The 23,097-nt window shown below is 44.6% G+C and overlaps 1 protein-coding gene across 1 annotated transcript in view; it reads right to left on the bottom strand.

Annotated features, from left to right (window-relative positions):
• The window catches only part of LOC137084449 (guanylate cyclase soluble subunit beta-2-like), a 38,811-nt gene that overhangs the window by 10,036 nt on the left and 5,678 nt on the right, over window positions 1–23,097 (bottom strand). The window contains exons 8-10 of the mRNA XM_067450720.1: window positions 22,392–22,495; window positions 21,848–22,064; window positions 7,325–7,645 (exon numbers count right to left, since the gene is read on the bottom strand). Of these exons, the coding sequence (XP_067306821.1) occupies window positions 7,325–7,645; window positions 21,848–22,064; window positions 22,392–22,495 (642 nt within the window). The remainder of the gene's footprint in view (window positions 1–7,324; window positions 7,646–21,847; window positions 22,065–22,391; window positions 22,496–23,097) is intronic.

Genomic DNA, 23,097 nt, shown 5'->3' with positions numbered 1-23,097 from the left:
AAATAATCTCTGTTGTAAACCACAGCTCACTTCAGCGCGACCGTGCTCATGTTAAGGTGCCACCAACCCCTGGGCTGAAGGCCTCAAAAACCTGCTACCAACACCAATAAACAACAACAACACTAACCATTTTCTCTCTCTCTCTCTCTCTCTCTCTCTCTCTCTCTCTCTCTCTCTCTCTCTCTCTCTCTCTCTCTCTCTCTCTCTCTCTCTCTCTCTCTCTCTCTCTCTCTCTCTCACACACACAAACACACACTAATTAAATACATATTTATTTTATTTGTACGACTTTGTCATTTTTCATATCAGACCCCGTACCCAGCCAAACCCACGGCCGAAATCTCACTCTGAACTCAGTTCAAAACTTGAGAGCCCTGGAGAAGTGCTCAGAAGACCGGAAGGGAGAGAGCCATCTCGAGGGAGGAATACATTTCTTAGGATCCAGCTTAATGAGATTCAACTCTGGGACCACCGATTTGGGGAGCTCTGGGATTTTTTTATTTTTTTGTTGTATCATAGCACACCATGAGTGTATATTAAAACAGAGATGTGTTGAGGTAATGGTCTCTTTAAAGTTGTGGGCTCATGCAGCCCCAATGACATGTCTACAAGTGCACACACCTCAAATGTAATCCCGTGCTGAAAAAATCACCTAATTGACTGTGTAAAGGGCATTCCTGTTTCCTGTCATTCCTGTGCCATTGCTGTAGTCCTTTGTAGATTTTCCCTTGATTATTAGTTCCCTGATTGTGTACAGGTCTTGTTAGTCTTTTGCCCTGTGTGTATATATAAACCCCAGTCTTTTCTATGTTCATTGTAAGGTCTTGTCGTTTCATTTATGTCTTTAATAAACCTTAATTGCACTTAGATCCATTAAGATCTCCCTTGTTTCGCTTACTTGTCCCTTGTTGAGTTCACCCAATGTTACAGAAGACCTAACCATGGATCCAGATATGGATCCAGCAATCAGGACCACATTGAAAACTTTCTCTCTGACTTCCTAGACTTTGCTCTCATTGAATTGTATTGCTATAGTGAGGCGGAGGCAGAGAACCCGATGCTCGAGCCGTCTGATTCTGAGGAATCGGACGTGCACAGCATTGAGGCTGTTGAAGCGTTAAGCCAGGAAATACGCTACTTCATTCATAAAATAAAGGCGCGCCGGCAGCTCTCGAGGGGGTTGTCTATAGCTGGCCAATGTTCTCATTCCTCGTGTGGAAACCCACGCTGTGGTTTTTTCCCCCGGGGTGGAGAATTAGATGCTTGAGCGGTCCGATTCCGGGGAATTAGACGTGCTCAGTATCGAGGGAGCGAAGTAAATGAGGGCTTGCGCTTCATAATGCAAGGCTTAATCGCGCGTTGCCGAGGCAGCGCGTGGATTACGGTCTGTAAAATTAGTGAACACACGCCATCAGTGCACATGTGATACTGTTTGGCGCAAGTGCAGTCAGCTCCTAAGGGTGCTGGCTGTGTTTGTTGAGTATCTCGCAGCGTACAGCCGTGCGTTTCGAGTGTTTCAGCCTCGCGCCTGTGGTCTTTCATCTCGAGGGATGAAAGCCAAATATGTTGTAACGAGTCGAATCTCGCATTGCTGAGGCAGCGTGTAGATGACGATTCGTTAAATACATATTTAAACAGTATCGTCTGGAATTTAGGGCTGTATTAATTCTGAGGAATTAAAATTAAACATTATCTGACTTTGAGGAGTTGGGTATGTCAATTCACCCTATCATTCAGACCATGTTCACTTGAGGGATGATTAGGGGCATTTAATTCTGAGGAATTAAATGAGATTTATCTAACTTTGAGGAGTTAGATTATCAGCCTATCATCCAATTGTGTTCACTGGGATTTTTCATAGCCCCTCTCCTGGGGAGCGATCGAGGTCGTCTCCCCTGTGGAGTTTTCTGGAAGTCGATGCTGCGATCAGCCGTCTACGATGCTTGGGCACATCGATTTCCAGCGGACGCATGCTGCTCCAGCTGCCTCTAGAAAGACGTGCAGCTGGGCAGCGACCGCGTTCGCACACCGAAAATCCTTCCCGACTAAGCTCTGCCAGGTGGCCGCTTCAGGGGGTCGGGCAGGGGGTTCGGTGGGTACCAGAGACCAGCCTTGAGAGGCCGGTTCCCCTAGTCGAATATCTCGGCGCATAGTTATGCTTCCGAATATATCTACTTGGGCCCTGTGTACCGTGGGCAAAGGGTACAGACTGCAGTTCAGTGTTCCAATACCGAAGTCATCGGTGTGGTCTGGAGTGGGGTGTACCCAGCCCAGTGGCCTGCGGGCCAGCCCCCTCTCCCGGGGAGCGATCGGATCGGGCAGGGGGTTCGGTGGGTACCAGAGACCAACCCCGAGAGGTTGGTTCCCCTAGTGGAATATCTCGGCGCATGGTTATGCCTCCCGAATATTTCTGCTCGGGCCCTGTGTACAGTGGGAAGGGGGTACAGACTGCAGTTCAGAATTCCACCACCGAATTCTACGGTGTGGTCTGAACCGTGGTTCCCCCTGCCCAGAGGCAGGTTAGGGAACATGCTTCATTGTTCCCAAGAAGGATGGGGAGGTTGCGTCCTATAATAGATCCGAGGTACTTGTATCGGTCTCTGAGGAGATTCAGGTTCAAGATGCTCACTATTACAGACATCATGAGTCAGAGCCAGTTTGAGGACTGGTTCGTCATGATAGATCTAAAGGACACATATTTCCACATCCCTATCCTCCCTGCCCACAGGAAGTTCTTGAGGTTCGCTTTTGGGGGCAAAGCGTGCCAGTATCGGGTTCTTCTTTTGGCAGCCGCACTGTGAAGCAGTTCCAAGGACTGCTGGGTCTCATGGCAGCAGCGTCCAACGTGGTTCCGTTCGGCCTGCTATACATGAGGCCCCTCCAGTGGTGGCTGGGGACCGGGGGTTCTCCTCGAGGGGAAAACTTTTCCGTACGATTAGGTTAACATGCAAAAGCCTTCATTCCCTCGTCATATGGAAAAATCCCAGGTTCCTGTCCCAAGGGCCAGTGTTAGGAGCGTCATGTTGCAGGAAGATCCTTTCAACAGATGCCTCCTCACGGGCTGGGGCGCGGTCATGGCAGGCCAGTTTATGAGGGGTCTGTGGGGGCCCCAGCATTCTTCCTGGCACTTCAATTGCCTGGAAATGTTGGTGGTTTACAAGACTCTGAGGAGCTTTCTCCCGGACCTCCACGGCCGCCATGTCCTGATACGGTCCGGCAATATGACTGTGTTATCGTATCTGAATCATCAGGGGGGCCTGAGGTCGCGCCCACTATGCAGGTTGGCGCATCAGATCCTCTTGTGGTCCCAGGGGAAACTGTCGTCTCTCAGAGCGATGTAGGTCCCAGGGGACCAAAACCAGGGAGCGGGCGTCCTGTCGAGGCCGGGGAGTGGTGACTCCACCCCGAGGTGGTGGAGGCCATGTGCGAGAGGTTTGGACCGGTGGAAATGGATCTGTTTGCGTCTCAGAAACGACCCACTGTCCACTGTGGTTTTCCCTCAGAAAAGTGGCCGAGGCTGCGTCTGTACGCATTTCCCCCGATCGTTCTGCTCCCGGGAGTTCTAGAGCGGGTCCGCCGGGAGGGCGTCAGCCTTCTATTAGTAGCACCCCGGTGGCTGACCCGGGTTTGGTTCTCCGACATCGTGGCACTCCTAGATGGCCTCCCATGGCAGGTCCCTCTGAGGAAGGACCTGCTGTTTCAGGCAGGGGGAATGATATTCCACCTTAGGCCCGAGCTGGGGGACCTCTGGGTCTGGCCCTTGAGGGGGCACAGTACCTAGGGGATGGCTTGCCACAAGATATCATAGAGACCATTCTCAGCTCTAGAGCTCCCTCTATGAGGAAACTGTATAGCCTGAAGTGGAACGTCTTCTCTAGCTGGTGTAGAGAAAGGAGGGTGGACCCAGTTAACTGCGCTGTGGCTTCAGTGCTGGAGTTCCTCCAAGACCGTTTTCTGCCGGTCTGACCCCATCTACACTTAAGGTGTATGTGGCTGCCATAGGGGCTTTCCACTGCCTTTAGATGTGGGTCCACTGGGTAGACACCACATGGTTGTACGGTTTCTCCGTGGGGCTAGGAGGATAAGGTCTGCGGCTCATCCCAGAGTCCCAGCCAAATGGGATCTGGCAAATGGTTCTCGAAGGACTGGTCGAGGCCTCCTTCGAGCCACTGGAGTCGGCTGAGGCGAGAAACCTGACCCTTAGGGTAGCCTTTCTCCTCGCCATCACTTCTCTGAGGAGAGTGGGGGACCTCCAGGCCTTGACGGTCACGCCAACCTGCTTGGAGTTTGCCCCAGGTGGGGGGAAAGCTATCTTACACCCCAGACCGGGCTATGTGCCCAAGGTTCCATCTACGGGGATGAGGTCAGTGTTTCTTCAGGCATTTCATCCTCCGCCTCACGGGACGGCAGAGGAAGCTAGAAATGGAGGAAGTCGGACCAGCTTTTGGTGTGTTTTGGCCCTCCCAGGAAAGGGTTGCCTGCGGCGAAACAGACTATCAGTAACTGGATCGTCCAGGCTATAGCCACGGCTTATCGGGTGTGCAATTTGCCTTCACCCATAGCTGTAAGGGCTCCCTCTGCGAGGGGCTTGGCCTCCTCGGTGGCCCTCCTTTCGGGAGCTTCACTTATCAAGATTTGTGAAGCAGCAGGGTTGGCTAATCCTTACACCTTTATTAGTTTATAAGCTGGACCTCCCGGCTACGCAGGGTGCTAGGGTGCTCACGTCCTGAGTGTGCTTGAGGTATCAGCTTCACACCAGGATGGACGTGTTTCAGTGTGGCCTAGTGGGTATTCGTTCCCCAGAGTGTCGTCACTCGACGACGCAGTGCGAGTTCCCTCGATAAAGGGAACGAGACACTGTGTCTCGTCGCCACACCTTCACGTAGAGCGCTCGCTTCATCGCAAAAGCTGTCTGTTGTATGAGACGGCGCCTTCTTATAGCTTCCGCTTACGCCGTCACCTACTACGTCATGACGTAGCACCAATCGGATTGGTGGCTGATTTAATTCATACTTCAGAGCCGTCACGCTGGGGGCGTTCCCCAGAGTGTCGTCACTCGATGACGCAGAGTCTCGTTCCCTCTCAGGGAACAAGGGTTACATACGTAACCCAAGACGTTCTGCAGCTTCTCAAGGTAGTGGCATCTGTCACAGCTCCTCCTGAGGTGGCAGTGTTTGCTTTTAAATCCTTTGTCTGCCTAGTCGTGGCCAAGGAGATGTGTTTCTAAACACATTGTCTCTCCTGTCATAGCCATGAGGCCATCTCTTAATCCCTCTCCCAGTGCAGTAATGACCAATTAGGCCATCTCAGAACTCTTTGTCTGCACTGTCATGGTGAGAGACGGCCATGGTCTCATGTCTACACTGGCGCACAGTGATCAACTGTTCTCCTCCGCTTGCTCTGCTGTGGTGGTCTCTGGCTTTACTGTGGTGGTCTCCTGCTCCACTTGTGCCCCAATGGACCAGGTCCTCTTGCTTGGGGCACGGATGAACTTGCTGCCATCCACCTGGATGTTAAAGGGGAGGCTGCCATCCGAGAGGGAGTTTACCTGAGGTTAGAGCCTGTTGCCGTCCGCCATCATGGGGAGGATCATCTGCCTTCTGCCCGAAGCCGGAGGAACCGTCGCCGTCCACTAAGTGGCGGAGGAGTCAAAGGGCTTAGCAGCTAAGGGTACCAGCACCACCGCCAGGCATTGCGGAGGAGTTCACCTAGTGTTGTTCACTCTTGTCTCTTGTCTCTCCTCATCCTTCACTCTTCTTTTATCTCACCTCATCTGTGTCAGTAGAGTGCAGTTTTGAAGATACCCTCTAGCCTGCGAGGGGATGATGGATGTATGTGGCAAGCAGTGCGAGGCCAAAAGCCATGGGAGGCTGGTGACTGGTCTGGATTGGATGACTGGATTTTTAACCTCTTCCATAATCGTGTTGTTTCCATATATTTTAAGTCCTCCACCATCATTTTTTCACTAATAAGAGTTTACATCTGCTCCACCCTCCCCAGCTGTCTGGGCACATTTCAGTTTGCATACCGGTCCAACAGGGCCGTAGATGATGACACCGTCAATTACATCCTACATACTGCCCTCTCCCACCTGAATCACAGGAAAAGGAACTACATGCAGTTGCTGTTTGTGGATTATAACTACATTTTTTACATCATTGTCCCTTCATACTGGATGCCCCCAGTTGTAGTGTTGTAGTACTTGGTCTTGAGACTGGTCTTAAGACCATTTTTTGAAGGTCTTGGTCTTGTCTTGGTCTCAAGCATTTGTACCCGGTCTTGTACTTAGAGGACTCTGGATTTTATCTCAAGACCAGTCAAGACCATCTAAGGGCAAAGATATCACTAAATTGCTGGTGAATTGTCTGATTTAACATCATTAATGTGATTTGATGTAAAACTTACTGCTTAAAATTCAATCAGTAACTTTTTTGTTATGTGATTTCTGTGTTAATGAGCTGCCGGGTTCAAAAGCAATGCAGCATTGTCTCAAAAATGCCCAAAATTTATATAAATGGCCAAAACATAATAGAATATATTTAAGCAACATCACAAAAGCAATAGAGCTGTTTTCATGAATATAAGCGTGATTGCAAATTATATTGATTCATACAAACATTCAATAAACAAGAAGTTAATATTAATTTACAAATTTTAAACTGTATCTTTGCTAATTCGGTATCGTTTTGTTATTAAATTAATCTTTGAATGCTGCTTCGACAAAAAATTGCAATCCATTCAAATGATTTTTGTCAATCTGTCCATTTAATTGACCAGTTAAGTCAAGTCACCTTTATTTATATAGTGATTTTTACGGTGCCAGTTGTTTCAAAGCAGCTTCACAGTGTTAACAGTAAAAAATCGGCTGTACAGCCGCTCTGGAGGAAACAGTGATGTTATCCAGCTAATTTAATTTATCATACAGTGCCAATTCGGGCCGATCAGTTTTATAGTTAAAACAATTTCAGTCAATGTCAGTAGCTGAACCCATATTAAGTTTGGTCAAATTATAGGTTTCTGTTGGAACCATAGCCTTGTGAGCATTGCTCTGACATATGGCACAGCAACAAGTCACAGCTTGAGATCCTTTCCTGATCCTGTTCCGCTCTCTCTTGTCTCTAAATTGCTCTTTCAGACTCGGATGTTGAAACTTGCTGTTGATTTGTACTTTTTATTCTGACTGTCTATGTAGGGAATTTTTGGGTAAAAATACTAACATGGTTCATTGTGAGCCATACTATAATGTATCACCACTTCTATTGAAACCTTTTCTATTGAAAGCATTTTCTGCTTGCCTAACCATCCATCCCTCCATTTGATTCACCTGCCTCCACTCTCTTGCCCTCTTTCAGCTGGTTGGCAACATGTTTGGGCAGCATGGCATAGAGTAGATTCTCTGTCTTCCGCCTTTCTTCCTCAAGGTGTTTTGAGAGATGATGTAGTTCTTCCTTTTTCCGTTCTAACTGGTTGGAGAGCTCCATCTCCGCTAGACGCTGCTGGTTAAGCAGGATCAGATCACGTGTAGCATCATGTGGAGCAATATCTGAGAGGTGCATGCAGTGCTCCTCCAGCTCCTGCAAGCTGCGCAGTAATGGTGATGCTAGGTACAGCATGCAACGCAACAGAGGCATCCATATCATTTGTCCTGGGAGAAACAAGTAAGAAAAACATTAGGAGAGAGGTATTGTGGCAAATACATAAAGGTATGCATAGAATGTTATAGGGCTGAACGATATATCGTTATCGTATCTATATCTAGATATGAACTTTCAAGATATTACTATCGGAAAAAGCAACGATATAAACGATATAGATTTCCCCTCTCCGCGCTCGCCCTGCATACAACTCTGGCAGTCACAAAAAAAAAATCAGTTTTACGAGTGCCCTTTAATACACCACTAAAGCCAGTGGATTTTAAAGGGACGTGGGAACTATATTGTGAGAGGGGGGCTGCATTTCTATGGTGATGCATCATTGCTTGTCACGTGACACACCGCAGCCGCAACAGCGCAAAATTAATGATGATCTGCTTTTGTCATTTTTCCTTTTTTTTCCAGAATATTCACAAATGTGTTAGCTATGGCATGAAATATCTGATATTCCGATTGTCAAATACATGCAAGTGGAAGTATATTGTTGTTTAAACACCTTTATCGCGTTAGTTGAGCTGTATGCGTGATGGGCGCCGCCGTGTTAGTTTGTGCCTCAGACGCAGTTCAGAGAATCGTCCTCGGATCTGTTGGATTTACAACCTCTATGTTAACAACATGTGAATTCATCCATTTCTCTGGTGAACTGGGAATTCAATAGAGTAAACATTTAAGTTACTTACACAATGTGTATCTGATATGAATAAAACGTGTCAAATTTTAATGGAAAGGATTATTATTACCTCTTCCATAGACATGTGTATTTTACAAACTCTAAATTTATTGTTTTTTTTTTTTAGTTCTTATGTGAATTTATATGTTTGAAACCTAAAATAAACAGTATGTGGTTGAAAACACTGAAAAGTTGTGATAATTGACAGCTCTGAGCATGCCTGTCAGTTAAACGTGATGCACTTGATCATTCGCCCCAGGGACCAGCCTAGACTTGATTACACTGTGTGAATATACCTGCAAAAGGCTTAAAAACAATACATTTTCTGACACAAATTGTTGAAATGTAGGCTTAAATCTTTTTATTTTTCTGAGAAATGCTTGGTTTTCACCGAACACGTAGTCATATCGTATTGTATCGATATCGAGATACCTGGCACGAACATTGTTCAGCCCTAGAATGTTATATATGCGCCTAGTTACAGTCTGAAGTTACTGAAGTAACTGTCTGAAGTGACAGATAGCTACATTTTAGTGTGGTTAAGTTACTAAACTGCTGTCATTAGATGAGTTCATTTGATATTCCCTACAAAAGGGTGTGATGTGGACATAAGGAGATGGAATAAGGGCAAAATCAAATTAATGAATGCAGCAATTTGTTTTAATCAAAGTTTTTGTGATATAAGACTGTAAAATAAATATAAATGTGAGATAAGATAATATACAGATTGTACAATATGGGCATTTGGTATGGTATTTGGTATGCTATTATTATAAGTTGATAGTTCAGAATGCATTCTTCTAAGACTGTGGTTCCCTTTTGAATAGGAACTTCATCACTGCAACATACCGTTGATGCTATGGGAAAGCTTCTCTGTGAGCAGGAGTCTGAGTAGCTTGTCTCAGAGACAATATATGAATGCCTGAGAAACATGGCATCAGCTTCTTTGTATTTAAACAGTTGCAAAAAAACACCCACACACACAAACAGAACAAATAAATATTGGTTCTGTATCATTTATCAGCACATAAACATGCAAATAATTGGTATCGGTTATAAAAAAAATCAATATTGGTTGATCTCTATTCAAAACAATAAAAAGGGATAAAGGATCCAGTTTGCCTCCTGCACTCAGATCAAACAGAAATGATGTGCTTGGAACTTCAGTTTCTCTTGGCCATAGGGGCCATCAAGCAAGTACTGTACCTCTTTCCAAGAGAGAATCAGGCTTTTACAGTCTCTAATTCCTGGTTCGTAAGAAGGATGGGGGCTATGTCCATTCTAGATCTGCGCTGCTTGATCCAAACTCTGTGTAGACATGCAGGTTTAAGGGCGAAGCATACCAATATTGGCTTAAAGAATTAGTTCACATCAAAATGAAAATTTCCTGATAAGTTACTCACCCCCCAACACATTCTCACACCCAACTCTTCACATATAGACACTTGACTCTGACCCCTTGTCGTCACTTTTCAACGAACTGGGCGTACCTTTATCGTCAATTTTCGACATGCAGGGTAGTCCGATAGACTTCTATAGAAGTCTGAAGCATGGTCAAGTGCCTTCTGCGTCACAATTAAGACGCAAAAGGTACCCCAGGGCGTCATGTTTCGACACGCTGGGTGTTCCATTAATTTCAGTGAGAAACCTTTGGCGTCATACACAGACGCACTGGGTATTGGGAATGTTATCGTCATGGTGAAATTGTATTAGTTTATGGTTTTGCCATTATGACATGTTGGAGTGTGTTTTTCAATTTAATCAGCAAGCATAATTTTATTTACATTTATGTTATTTACACTATTTAGACATGCTTAACATGTAACCCAACCCCATCCCATCCCTAAACCTACCCATTTGTGTGAACATGATATAAAACACAGGATATAACATACGACTGCATCCACAAGGTATTCAAAAAGTTAAATAATCCAAGTTTTCTGAAGCCAAACGATTGATTTGTATGAAGAAAATCCCCAAAAGTGATCAGCATCTCCATCCGCCGAAGATCATGAACACATCAAATTTCAAATATTGCCGCCCGTTACGTGAGATTTCAAAGTGAAATTGCATTGGCTCTCGTATGTCTTGTGACCAATTGCGTCATTACATCAGCATTGATTGTAAAATGTCATTGGCTCTCCTGTGTCTTGTGACCGATTGCGTCATGCTCAGGAGTCTTTTGAATTATTTGAATGAGATATGAATTAATTCGTTCCCGGGCAGCGGGATCATCATTTCAGCGATTAAAACATCAAGATCAACTCTGTTCTTGACATGAAGACATCGTATGACTTCAGAAGACTTGGAATGCAACATGAGTTAATACTTTTATACTGTTTTGGTCCGTTTTTGCAATAAATACTTGTGACTGTACATTTATTTGCCTGGTATGTGTTTTATATTGTTAAGATATGGGTAGGTTTAGGGTAGGAGTTGGGTTAGTTGCTCCAAAATATAAAAGTAGCCTTTAAATATTAATAAAATCATGTCTGCTTTTATAAACGCAAATAATTAAATGCGTCTGTTTATGACGCCAAAGGTTTATCATTGTAATGAATGGAGCACCCAGCGCGTCGAAAATTGACGCTAAAGGTACGCCCAGTTCGTTGACTGATCTATTGCAGCCTAGGCCAGCTTATGTCCTGAAGATGCCTTCTGCGACTGGCCAAGGTCTGGTCATCCTTTAGGCCTACTTTCTTTTGCCGTATCAGTCACTGAAGCAAGAACAACAGCATTTTTTTTATGTCCAGTCCAGGCCCTGAGGATTTCTGTCCAATGTTCAGGCCAGTCACCAAGCAGTGCATCTCTTATTTGATTACAGATGCTATTGCTCTGGCCTATGAGGTGCACAGTATGGTCTCACCTCAAAGGCATCAAAACCAAAAGGCATCTTTGGGGGTCATTTAAATATACGTAGCGTCATTTCAAAGACTGAGCAACTTGAACATTTATTAATAGACTCAAACCTCGATTACTTGTGTCTCACAGAAACATGGCTAACTCCTACAACTCCTTTATCTGTATTTAATGTCCCAGGTTATAAGATATACAGACGAGACAGGTGTAAAGGGAAAGGTGGAGGAGTTTTGATTTATGTTAAAGAGAACATTCAAAGCAAACAAATTGATATTTATGAAAATTCGTTGGAGTGTGTTGGGGTTAATATTACTCTATCCCCTGAAATGTCATTTGTTGTTTTTTCAGTCTATCGACCTCCATCTGCTACAAGTGTTTTTTTTTGTGAAAATTTATCAGATATCCTTAAACAACACGAAGGCAAGGAAGTTATACTTATGGGTGATTTCAATTTAAATTGGCTTGACAAAGCACATAGGAAAAAGCTCAAGGATATTGCCAAAACACATCAGATGATACAAATGATAAATAAACCCACAAGAATAACAAAATCTTCTCAAACCTTACTGGATCTAATTTTTACAAATAAACCAGATAGGATAACTAAAACTTACAACTTGATTACTGGTTTGTCAGATCATAATTTTACTTTAGTTGCTAGAAAGTTAATTCGATCACGGTATAGGAATCAAATTTCACAAAAAAATAACCCCAATATATCTTTTATTCCAAAGAAAGATCTAGTATTTATTGAAAATAAAATAAAACAAACAAATTGGAATGACACTATAGAGAATAAATCCTATGAACAAGCATGCAATGATCTAATGTTAGCTTTTAAAGATATTTTAATAAAATATACAAAAACAATGGTCAGGAAACCTAATGCAAAACAAAATCTGCCTTGGTTAAATAGCAATCTTAGGGACTTAATGAAAAAAAGAGATGCCTCCCTAAAAAAATTTATGTAGAATCTGGATTGACTGCTGATCATCTAATATATAAAGGCCTGAGGAATAAAGTCATAACACAACTTAGAAAGGCAAAAGCAGATTTCTTTCTTGAAATTATTAGAGACGCCAAAGGGAACAGTAAAAGATTATGGAAAAGCATTGATAAATTATCAGGAAAGGAAAAGCCCAAATATGAGAGCATACAGCTTAAAATAAATGGAAATATTCAAGATGATAGTTTAGCTATTGCTACAATTTTTAATAATTATTTTTTAGATTCTGTGCAAACATTGATTCAAAAATTTCTACAGGTTTACCCTCAGCATCTCTTAGTTTGTGATGATTCCCCTTACGAAACAAAAATATATTGCAATATACTAGAATTTATATTGCAATACATTAGAAAATATATTTCAATGTATCAGAAACTTCCTCATATATTTGAAAATATATAGCAATATATGGATGGACAACCTATTGCTATATATTGATTCATATATTAAAATACATTGATATACAAACAAAAATGAATTATTTCATGTATGTTTATTGAAACAAAGTATTTTTGTGAGTTAAGCAAGCTCCTGCATATGTTTACAGAGGTTGATTAACAATAGCCCAAATCAGATGGTGCATGACATTCAATATATTTTCTATATTTAGAAAATATGATGGTGCATGACATTCAATATATTTTCTATATTTAGAAAATATTTCTAATAGGGCCGGGACTTTAACGCGTTAATTAAGATTAATTAATTACGTGACTTTAACGCGTTAATTACGTGACTTTAACGCGTTAATTAATTACGCAAAAAAAAAAAAAAAATTTTTTACCACACTTATTTTTGCACCGCGGAACGTTTTTCAATGAATGAGTTTCGACGGACCAATTAAACTGGAACACCAACTAGCGCTCCGGAGTCAAGACAACAACGAACCATGTGAACATGAACGAAGCTATGGAACGAAGAAGCTGATGAGACTGCTTTGCTTGGCCCCGTGGATGGGAAATTTTGTTTTAAAAAACGAAAGAATGGAAGCGTCGACAAGAGCAAGGTTGTGTGCAAGCTATACAACAAGGAATTCGCGTATCACCGCAGCACATTGAGCCTCAAATATCACAAATATGCTTTTGCTAAACTGGCAAACATGCACTGGTCTGCTGGACTGAAATAAATAAACAATATTTTGTTGATTAAGCTTATGTATTCAGTCATTATTCAATGGTATACTAAAAATAAATGTGAAAAATTACTTCTCATTGTTCTCAGGTCAAATATTTATATGCAATTAAAATGCGATTAATTAATTACAAAGCCTCTAATTAATTAGATTTTTTTTTTAATCGAGTCGCGGCCCTAATTTCTATATTATATTTTAATCTGTTATATTTTAAAATATATGACAGACAGTGTACATTAGATTATTTCATATTTACCATGTATACAATATATATGATAATTATATACTATGTAATATAAATCAATATATTTAAGACATATGTTCCCATTTAAATCTGATTATATTATCCAGTACATTGAGGTATATTATCTCATATAATTTTACATATATATTTACATATATATACAATGACTCTTCCAATATATAATTTCATATATTGTAGGATATATTTCAATATACATAGCAATATATTGAATAGTATAATGATATGTATTTAGTCAATATATGAAAACGGCAATAATTGCAGTATTGTCCCATATATTGCAATATATGACTTGCATATATAATATATTATTATATAATATATCATATGATATATTACCATGTAAATTTCACAATATATGGAGACACATGAAATATATTGTCAACTAATATATTGAGAAATATATTGTCAACTAATATATTGAGAAATATATTTTTGTTGCGTAAGGGTCTGCCTTTCGTTTAACACCAACTAATGATATAATGGTTGGAAAGGTCCTCTCAACCCTGTCAAATAGCAAAGCAAAAGATCTTGGTCTTGATACTGTCTTTTTGAAAAATCATAAAGAATCAATCACTTCAGCTTTAACTAAAATAATAAACATATCTATCAATGAGAGTATTTTTCCCAGTGCCCTGAAAATTGCTATAGTAACCCCTGTGCATAAATCTGGTGACAAACTGGAAAGTTAGTAACTATCGACCTATTAGCATCCTGCCAGCCATTTCAAAGGTTATTGAAAAGGTTGTAGCAGAACAACTAATTGCTCAACTTGATTCCGGGGCTTTTTTACATCCTATGCAGTTTGGCTTTAGGAAAAAACATTCAACAGAAACAGCATGCTGCTACTTCCTTGAAGAAATTAAAACTAACCTAGATCAGGGAGGAGTGGTGGGTGCAGTTTTTCTGGATTTGAGTAAGGCTTTTGACACAGTTAATTATGACATACTATTAAACAAACTGTCAAATTATGACCTTTCTATAGACACACAACATTGGATCAAATCTTTCTTAATTGGCCGACAGCAGTGTGTGCGGGTGAATAATACTCTATCCCCATTTAAAGCATGCACCCTGGGAGTGCCACAGAGACGCTGCGTCGAAACGCTGTGAGAACGCCTCTGCCTTAATGTGTCGTGAAGCGCCTGTAGAACAATTCCATCAGAAAAAAGATCGATCGTCGGCGTGATGACGTCATCGACCGGAAGCTATAAAGCGTCCGTGAAAACAAACAGGAACTAACTTCTGATAAAGCCTGAAGTAAGTGATCACGGACACGCCGGGAGTATGGCAAAGCGACGCAGCGTCTCGTTCCCTCAGGGAACTAGGGTTACATACGTAACCTGAGACGTTCCCTTTCGGGGAACTCGAGCTGCGTCGAAACGCTGTGAGAACGCTTATACCCACATCGCCATAGGACCAAGTGTCTCGTATGTGTGAAGCCGAAGCGCACACGGTTACGAGAGTACCTGTGCCCCAACAGTAGATGCCAGGTCTAGTTCGTAGAACCTGACGAAAGTTAATGGAGACGACCAACCGGCCGCGTTACAGATGTCATGGAGGGAAGCCCCCGACAACAGTGCTTTAGAAGCAGCCATACCCCTGGTAGAATGCGCCCGGACAGCCAGTGGAGACGGCTGCCCGGCCGCCTCATAAGCAAGTGAGATGGCCTCGACCACCCACTTGCTCATTCTCTGCTTAGATACTGGGGCCCCTTTCTTAGGGGGCCCGAAACAGACAAACAGCTGATCAGTTTTCCTCCACAGGGCAGCTCTGTGGACATAAGTATCTAGTGCCCTAACAGGGCACAGCAGATTCAATCTTTCCTGGTCTGACGTCGTGAAAGGAGGCGGACAGAACGCCTGAAGAGTGATGGGGCCCCGTGGGCTCGTAGGAACCTTGGGGACATAACCCGGCCTGGGATGTAGAAAGGCTTTCACCATCCCCGGCGCAAACTCTAGACATGAGGGTCCTACAGACAGGGACTGAATATCTCCTATTCTTTTGAGAGATGAAATAGCCAAAAGGAATACCGTCTTGAGGGTAAGGAACTTATCCGAAACCTCCTCCAAGGGTTCGAATGGAGGCTCGGACAAGCCCCGCAAAACAATGGCTAAGTCCCATGCTGGGACCCTCGAGTGCATAACAGGCCTCAACCTTAAAGTGCCACGGAGGAAACGTGTAATCAGAGGGTGTCTTCCCAAAGACACTCCACCCAAAGGGACGTGGAAGGCACCCAAGGCCGCCACGTACACCTTTATTGTGGAGGGGGTCAACCCTGCCGAGAACCTTGCCTGCAGAAACTCCAGCACTGTACCAACCGGGCAGTTAACTGGGTCCCACTGGCGTTCTCTGCACCATGCTGAGAAAAGTTTCCATTTCAGAGCGTACAGTTTCCTCGTGGACGGAGCTCTGGAGTGAAGGATGGTCTCTACGACCTCGGCCGAGAGACCTTCCTCTATGAGCCTAGCCCCCTCAGAGGCCAGGCCCACAGTTTCCACATCTCCGGGCGTGGGTGCAGGAATCTCCCGCCCGCCTGAGAGAGTAGATCCCTCCTGGTCGGAATCTCCATCGGAGAGCCTTCCAGGAGAGATATCAGGTCCGAAAACCATACTCGGGTCGGCCAGTACGGAGCCACTAGAAGTACCTGGGCCCCGTCCCGGCGTACCCTCTCCAGAACTCCTGGAAGCAGGACAATCGGGGGGAAGGCGTACAGGGGTAGCCTCGGCCACTCCTGTACCATGGCATCCAACCCCAGCGGGGCTGGATGGGTCAGAGAAAACCACTGCGGGCAGTGGGAATTCTCCGCCGAAGCAAATAGGTCTATTTCCGCTTTCCCATAAACCTTCCATAGGAGCTCCACCACCTCTGGGTGGAGTCCCCATTCCCCGGGCCTCGGCCCCTGCCTCGACAGGCTGTCTGCTTCCTGATTCAGGACCCCGGGGATATATACTGCCCTGATCGACAGCAATTTCCCCTGGGCCCACAGGAGGATCCGATGTGCCAATTTGTCCAACGGACGGGACCTCAGACCCCCCTGGTGATTTATGTAGGCGACCACCGATGTGTTGTCTGACCTGACTAACACATGGTGGCCCCTGAGGTCGGGCAGGAACTGTTTCAATGCAAGAAACACTGCGAGCATCTCTAGCCGATTTATGTGCCAGTGCCGCTGATGTTCCTGCCATAGACCCTGGGACGAGCGACCACTCATGGTCGCCCCCCAGCCCGTGAGAGAGGCGTCTGTTGTTAGCGTTACGCGACGAACATGAGCCCCCAACACGGGACCCTGAGATAAAAACCCCGGGTTTTTCCACATGACCAGAGCACGTAGGCATCGCCGCGTGACTTTGATCGTGCGGAGCGGATTTCCCCTCGGGGAGAACCCTTTTGTTTTGAGCCACCACTGCAGTGGCCTCATGTACAGTAGGCCAAAAGGTATCACGTTGGACGCTGCTGCCATGAGACCTAACAGTTTCTGGAACTGTTTCACAGTGACGGCCCGGCCTAGCTTCTGTTCTTTGACTGCTGCCAGGATCGATGTTATGCGTGTTGGCGATAATTGCGCCCGCATAATTACCGAATCCCAGTTCACACCTAGAAAAGTGGTTCTCTGAGCCGGAGAAAGCACACTCTTCTTGGCGTTCAGCCTCAACCCCAGCTTCGACATATGGGCGAGAACAGCATCTCGATGCTGAACCGCCATCTGCTCTGTATTCGCTAGAATCAGCCAGTCGTCGATATAGTTCAGTATGCGGATGCCCTGCAGACGCAACGGCGCCAGAGCTGCATCCACACACTTGGTGAACGTGCGGGGTGACAGTGCTAGACCGAAGGGAAGTACTCGATATTGGTATGCCTCTTCCCCGAAGGCAAACCTCAGGAACTTCCTGTGATGTGGAAGGATGGAGACATGAAAATACGCATCTTTGAGGTCTATGGTGACAAACCAATCCTCCGACTTGATCTGCGCTACAATCTGTCTGAGTGTAAGCATCTTGAATTTGAGCTTGGCCACCGAGCGATTTAATAGTCGCAGATCTAATATCGGGCGTAAGCCCCCATCCTTCTTCGGCACGATGAAGTAACGGCTGTAAAAGCCAGACTCCCTGCTGGGAGGGGGAACCCTCTCTATAGCCCCTTTTTGCAGGAGTGTCTCTACTTCTTGTGCCATTACCAGAGCCTGCTCCGGGCCCACCTCTGTAGGTAGGACACCGCTGAAAGGAGGTGGCCGACTTCTGAACTGAATGGCGTACCCCTTCTCTATTATCTGCAGGACCCAATGAGATATATTTAATAGACGTTTCCACTCGTCTAGAAAATCTACTAAGGGAACCAGCCTCTCGAGGCTGGCCTCTGGTGTACTTTGAGCAACAAGCACAGTGCCCTGAAGCGGCGGACCGGCAGGGAACGACTGACTTGACTGCTCGGGGGCCCCCCGAAGGGGGCGCGGACCACCCTCGGGTGGCCCACGGAGACCGACTGCGCCCCGGCATTGCGGCGGGGTTGGCAGCGCGGCCCCCAGAGGGTGCCGCAGGGAAACGGGTACCGTAGGCAGGGGTAAGCACCGTTTCCCTACGGGGGGAACCACCCTCAGCGTCCTGACGCTTCTGGCGTCAGGAACGCTTCGACGAGGCCTTCTTGGCGATCAGGACTGTCCTCAGATCAGTCCTGCCCCTCGAAGACCTCGCCTGAGAGCGCCGCCCCTTGTCCCCACGCTGAGGGGGAGTTCGGGTGGCGACGCTCTGCCCCCCACTTCATCACGTCCATCTAGGTCCCTAAGCAGGTCAGCCTGATAAGCCTGCATTATAGCCATTGTATGCAGGCATGCAGCAGCCTGACCTGCCGCCGAGTACGCTTTGCCCACCAGTGCCGACGTTGTTTTTAATGGTCTGGTGGGCAAAGTCGGGGCCTTCAGGGACGATGCCGAGGAAGGCGAGAGATGGCTCGCAAGCGTCTCTTCTACATTTGGCATCGCCCCATAACCGTAGTGCTTCAGCCCCATGATGTTGCTGTAGACCGAAGTCTGAGGGCTGAACACACGATATGACGCCGGTCTCCTCCATGACTTTGCCACCTCGGTGTGCAAATCATGGAAGAATGGCAGGCCCCGTCGCTGAGGTTCTGAAGCGCGAGCAGGCAGGAATCTCTCATCTAATTTACTAGACCTCTTTCTTCCTGCCTCTGATCTCTCAATGGGCCAGTCAATATTTAATCTGGCCACAGCTCGCGTCAAAACCTCAACGAGCTCCTCACTCGCAGGGGACTGAAGTGGCGAATCTTCAGTTGCGATGCTCTCAACGTCCACCTCCTCAGAGCTGGATAGTTGGAGCACCGGCGACTCTCTCGGGGGGGAAGAAACCGCAATGCGTGCTTCCAAGCCCCGAGAAGAGCCGCTGGATGGAGCAGGTGAGGGCAGAGATAAGGCAGCGCCCGTCTCAAACCCCTCTGCAACATCCAATTGTGAACTCCACGACTGCAGTCTCTGCTCTGCCTCGGCAGCAGCGGGTCCAGAGCCGCGGGGAACACGAGCCGAGGCACCCTCCTCGAAGAGTGCCCGGCGGGAGCGCAGCGTTCTCAGCGGTAGCTTCTCACAGTGCTCGCAAGCAGCCCCCTCGAGGGCTGCCTGGGCATGCTGCGCTCCCAAGCAGGCAACACACAGAGAGTGTGTATCCCCACCCGTGATGTAGCGAGGGCAGGGATGAACACACCTCTTAAACTGACTGCTTTCACTCGCCATAATTCTATCTATTTTATTTTCTCTTTTTTTGTAAATAGTAATATTTAACAAAAGGGTGGAAAATCTCTTTCAATAGACAGACAAAAACACCAAATAGACAGAAAGGTTCACACAGATCGCTTGCTGAAGGCTCAGAAGCTAGTTCCTGTTTGTTTTCACGGACGCTTTATAGCTTCCGGTCGATGACGTCATCACGCCGACGATCGATCTTTTTTCCGATGGAATGGTTCTACAGGCGCTTCACGACGCATTAACGCAGAGGCGTTCTCACAGCGTTTCGACGCAGCTCGAGTTCCCCGAAAGGGAACTACAGACACATAAGAAACTCTCTTACTGTTGATGCATCACATATATATTTAAATGCAATCATTCTGAAAATTCAATGACAAGTTGGTCTCAAGCATGTAAAACAGCCATAAAACCACTCGAATCATTACATAAAAGTGCTCTTAAAATTCATGATAAAAAAACACGTCAGTTTCATCACTGTCATATACTCACCAAATATAGTTTTTTGAATTTTGAAAATGTAATAATGCACACAAATGTATGTTTGTTGCTTAAAATCCTTTATAATTCAACTGCTCCTCCTTTGAAAAAAATGATCAAACTTAACTCAGAGAAAAAAAATAAGAGTTACCCGATCAGTTACTAGAGGTGAATGTAGTGTTCCTAAACGCAGGACTTCTTTTCCCAAATCCTCATTTTCTTTTGTTGCCATAAAGCAATGGAATTTACTTCCAACAGAGCTAATTAATTGTACGGATTTTAAAACATTTTCATGTCTCACAAGAAATTGGATGTTGTTACAGCAAATTTGTAGACCTTTGTGAGTGAGTGTGTGTGTGTGTGTGTGTGTGTGTGTGTGTGTGTGTGTGTGTGTGTGTGTGTGTGTGTGTGTGTGTGTGTGTGTGTGTGTGTGTGTGTGTGTGTGTGATGGGGGGAGGGGAGGAGGAGGAGGAGGCATGTTATTTTGGAAAGGGTGGTGGGAGGGGGTATATTGTTTTAAATTATGTTGAAATGTGTGTATTTAAAACTCTGTAATTGACATTTTGCACAACTATTTTAGTAACTGTTAATTTATTGTATGTTTCTATTTCTACCTGCCCAGGGACTACGGGTGGAAAATAGCAATTTGCTAAAACCCGGTGCAATGCATCTCTCCTTGTTATAAACAAGGCTAATGTTTTTATTGTGCACTGTCCCTGTCTCAAATAAAAGTAATAATAAAAAGGCATCACTTCACGTGAGGTCAGGCCTTCCGAGGGGGATTTGTTTGGGGCATTCAGTGTGTCCACTGGTGCAGAACAGATTGAGCATTTTTCTTTTTTTTTCATTCTTATGGAATCTGAGCTAAAGTCAAGCTTAACTTCCATAGAAATGAACTGAAAATGCTCATGAGGTCATAAATGCTTATGAATTCCAGTGCAGGTGGCCCATTTTACTTTCACTTTTGAATTAGTGGCAAAGCTTGAATGGTGGGTTCATTATTATTCTTAATGAAAAACACAACAACTAGAAAGCCACAACTAACCCTTTGCAGGTTGCCTATTAGCATTGGCTTTAAATCCAAAATATTACCAAATAGGCGCTTTTACATTTAACTTTGAAACCAAAGTTAAATGTGAAATCTTCTGCCATCATCTTGTCAGTCATCTAGTAACTCTAGGATTTATAAAATAAATCTGTCTCCTGCTGCTGATCTGTGCTGCGACTCTCATTCAGCTCATTAAGCAGACACATAAAACCCATGTTCTCTAAATGAACAAAATTATTTTTATTACTATAAAACATTTCAAAAAGACAGTGGAAAGCAATGCCTCGAGCAATGCCTCGGTGGGCTAGTGATGTAACTGGTCTTGCGGCTGAACACCACATAACACTATCGCGGCAAGCCTACCCCACGTTCTCATGTCCTTCAGAGTTTATCTTTTCCTGTCTGCTCAGAAAGTGTCTGCCACTATTACACAGCCTTGATAGGCAGGCATTTCCCCTTGGAATGTTGATGTTGGTATTGTTGTTCCCACAACATCAACGTCCTGACGCAGCTTCACATTTCCTATTCGAAAGGGAAAGTCTCAGGTTGCATGTAACCCAGTTCCAACATTGCTTACGTTGTTACACCTTGGAATATGCCTAAAAGTGCCTTCCTTTAGACAATAAAATCTGATGCCGTGTTTCTCAGGTGCCTATTTATGGTCTCAGTGACATGCTATGCAGTATGTCCATGCATCGTCACCTGAACACACACCAGCCAATCAGGGACTGGTGTGTTTGCACGTGCGCTTTAGATATCATCTCACATGGAAATGTTTCCATAGTGTCAACGCCATGAAGCAGCAGACAAAGGAGACATTATTGGACGTCTTCAGGAACAGGTTAGAGAACCACCGACAAAGAGACACACCACTTTCAATTGACCTAATACAGATACTGCTTATATTACAGATAAAACAATCAAATTTTAGAAACAACAGCAGTAACAACAGCAGTAACAATCAGGAATAAATGGCTGAAAATGCTCACCTCTCAGTTCTAGCATGGGTCTCTCTTCCCAAGCCATAGGCATTATATCTCTTTGTGTCCGCAAAATAAAATGGCTATTAATGAACTTGCGGATACTGCAGATGTTGAAAGTCACCTGTGGATTCTGGATGGTGAAATATTGATCCAGCGGGCCACACCTAGTCTGTAACGCTGGCACAATTCTTTGAATAGTCACCCCTGCCTGTCTAACCTGTAGCTGAAGGGATGCATTGAGGAAAAGAAAATATCAATGATTTAATGTTAAAAATATTAAGAACCCAGCAATGCAGAAAATGTTAAACAGGATGCTTTCAAACTATTATTTATTTAAACACTTTATCAACACATCTGTTACAACATGGCAACTTTCCACATTAAAAAAATTAATTATTTATACTTCAATTATTTAATTGTTTATAATTATTATACTGTATGGAGGGATTATACGGTAGGGTTCCAGTGGACTATATTTTACGGAGCTGTGTAAAGTTGCTTTAAACTTGTCTATTAAACGAATAAATGTAAATCCTCAACCATCGCTTACTTCTTCATCAAACACAATGTGGAAAGGGAATGCATTGCAAAATGTCTTCAGATCAATGCAGATATTATCTGGATACACAGGCTCAAATCTCCTTAAAGTTTTACCTAATAAGGAAAGACCAATCAAATTAATACAATCAATCAGAAATATAACATTTCAAACTAAATTTAATCTACAATTAATCTAAGGAAAACGTCTCAGGTTACGTATGTAACCATGGTTCCCTGAGAGGGAACGAGACGCTGCGTCGAAATGCTAGGGGACGCCTCTGCATACCGTGTCATGAAGCACTTGTGTAATCAGTCCAATAGCAGGAAGATACGTCACAGGCGGGTGACGTCATCGACCAGGAAGCTATAAAGCACACCTGGACCAAACAGTCACTAGCTTCTGGAAAAGCCAAACAAATCGATCACAGGCATGCCGGGAGTATGGCATCGCAACGCAGCGTCTCGTTCCCTCTCAGGGAACCATGGTTACATACGTAACCTGAGACGTTCCCTATCTCAAGGGAACTTCGAGCTGCGTCGAAACGCTAGGGGACCTCAATACCCACGCCACCAGAGTCCCAAATGTCTGTATGTGTGAATCAACCCAGAAACACCCGGGACCCCGGTGTAGAGGCTACGTCTAGATTGTAAAACCTCACAAATGTATGTGGAGAGGACCACCCAGCCACATCACATACCTCTGACAATGAAACTCC

Source organism: Pseudorasbora parva, chromosome 8, assembly GCF_024679245.1.
Source record: "Pseudorasbora parva isolate DD20220531a chromosome 8, ASM2467924v1, whole genome shotgun sequence".
NCBI classification, from domain to species: domain Eukaryota; kingdom Metazoa; phylum Chordata; class Actinopteri; order Cypriniformes; family Gobionidae; genus Pseudorasbora; species Pseudorasbora parva.
This window is presented reverse-complemented; position numbering and strand designations above follow the sequence as displayed.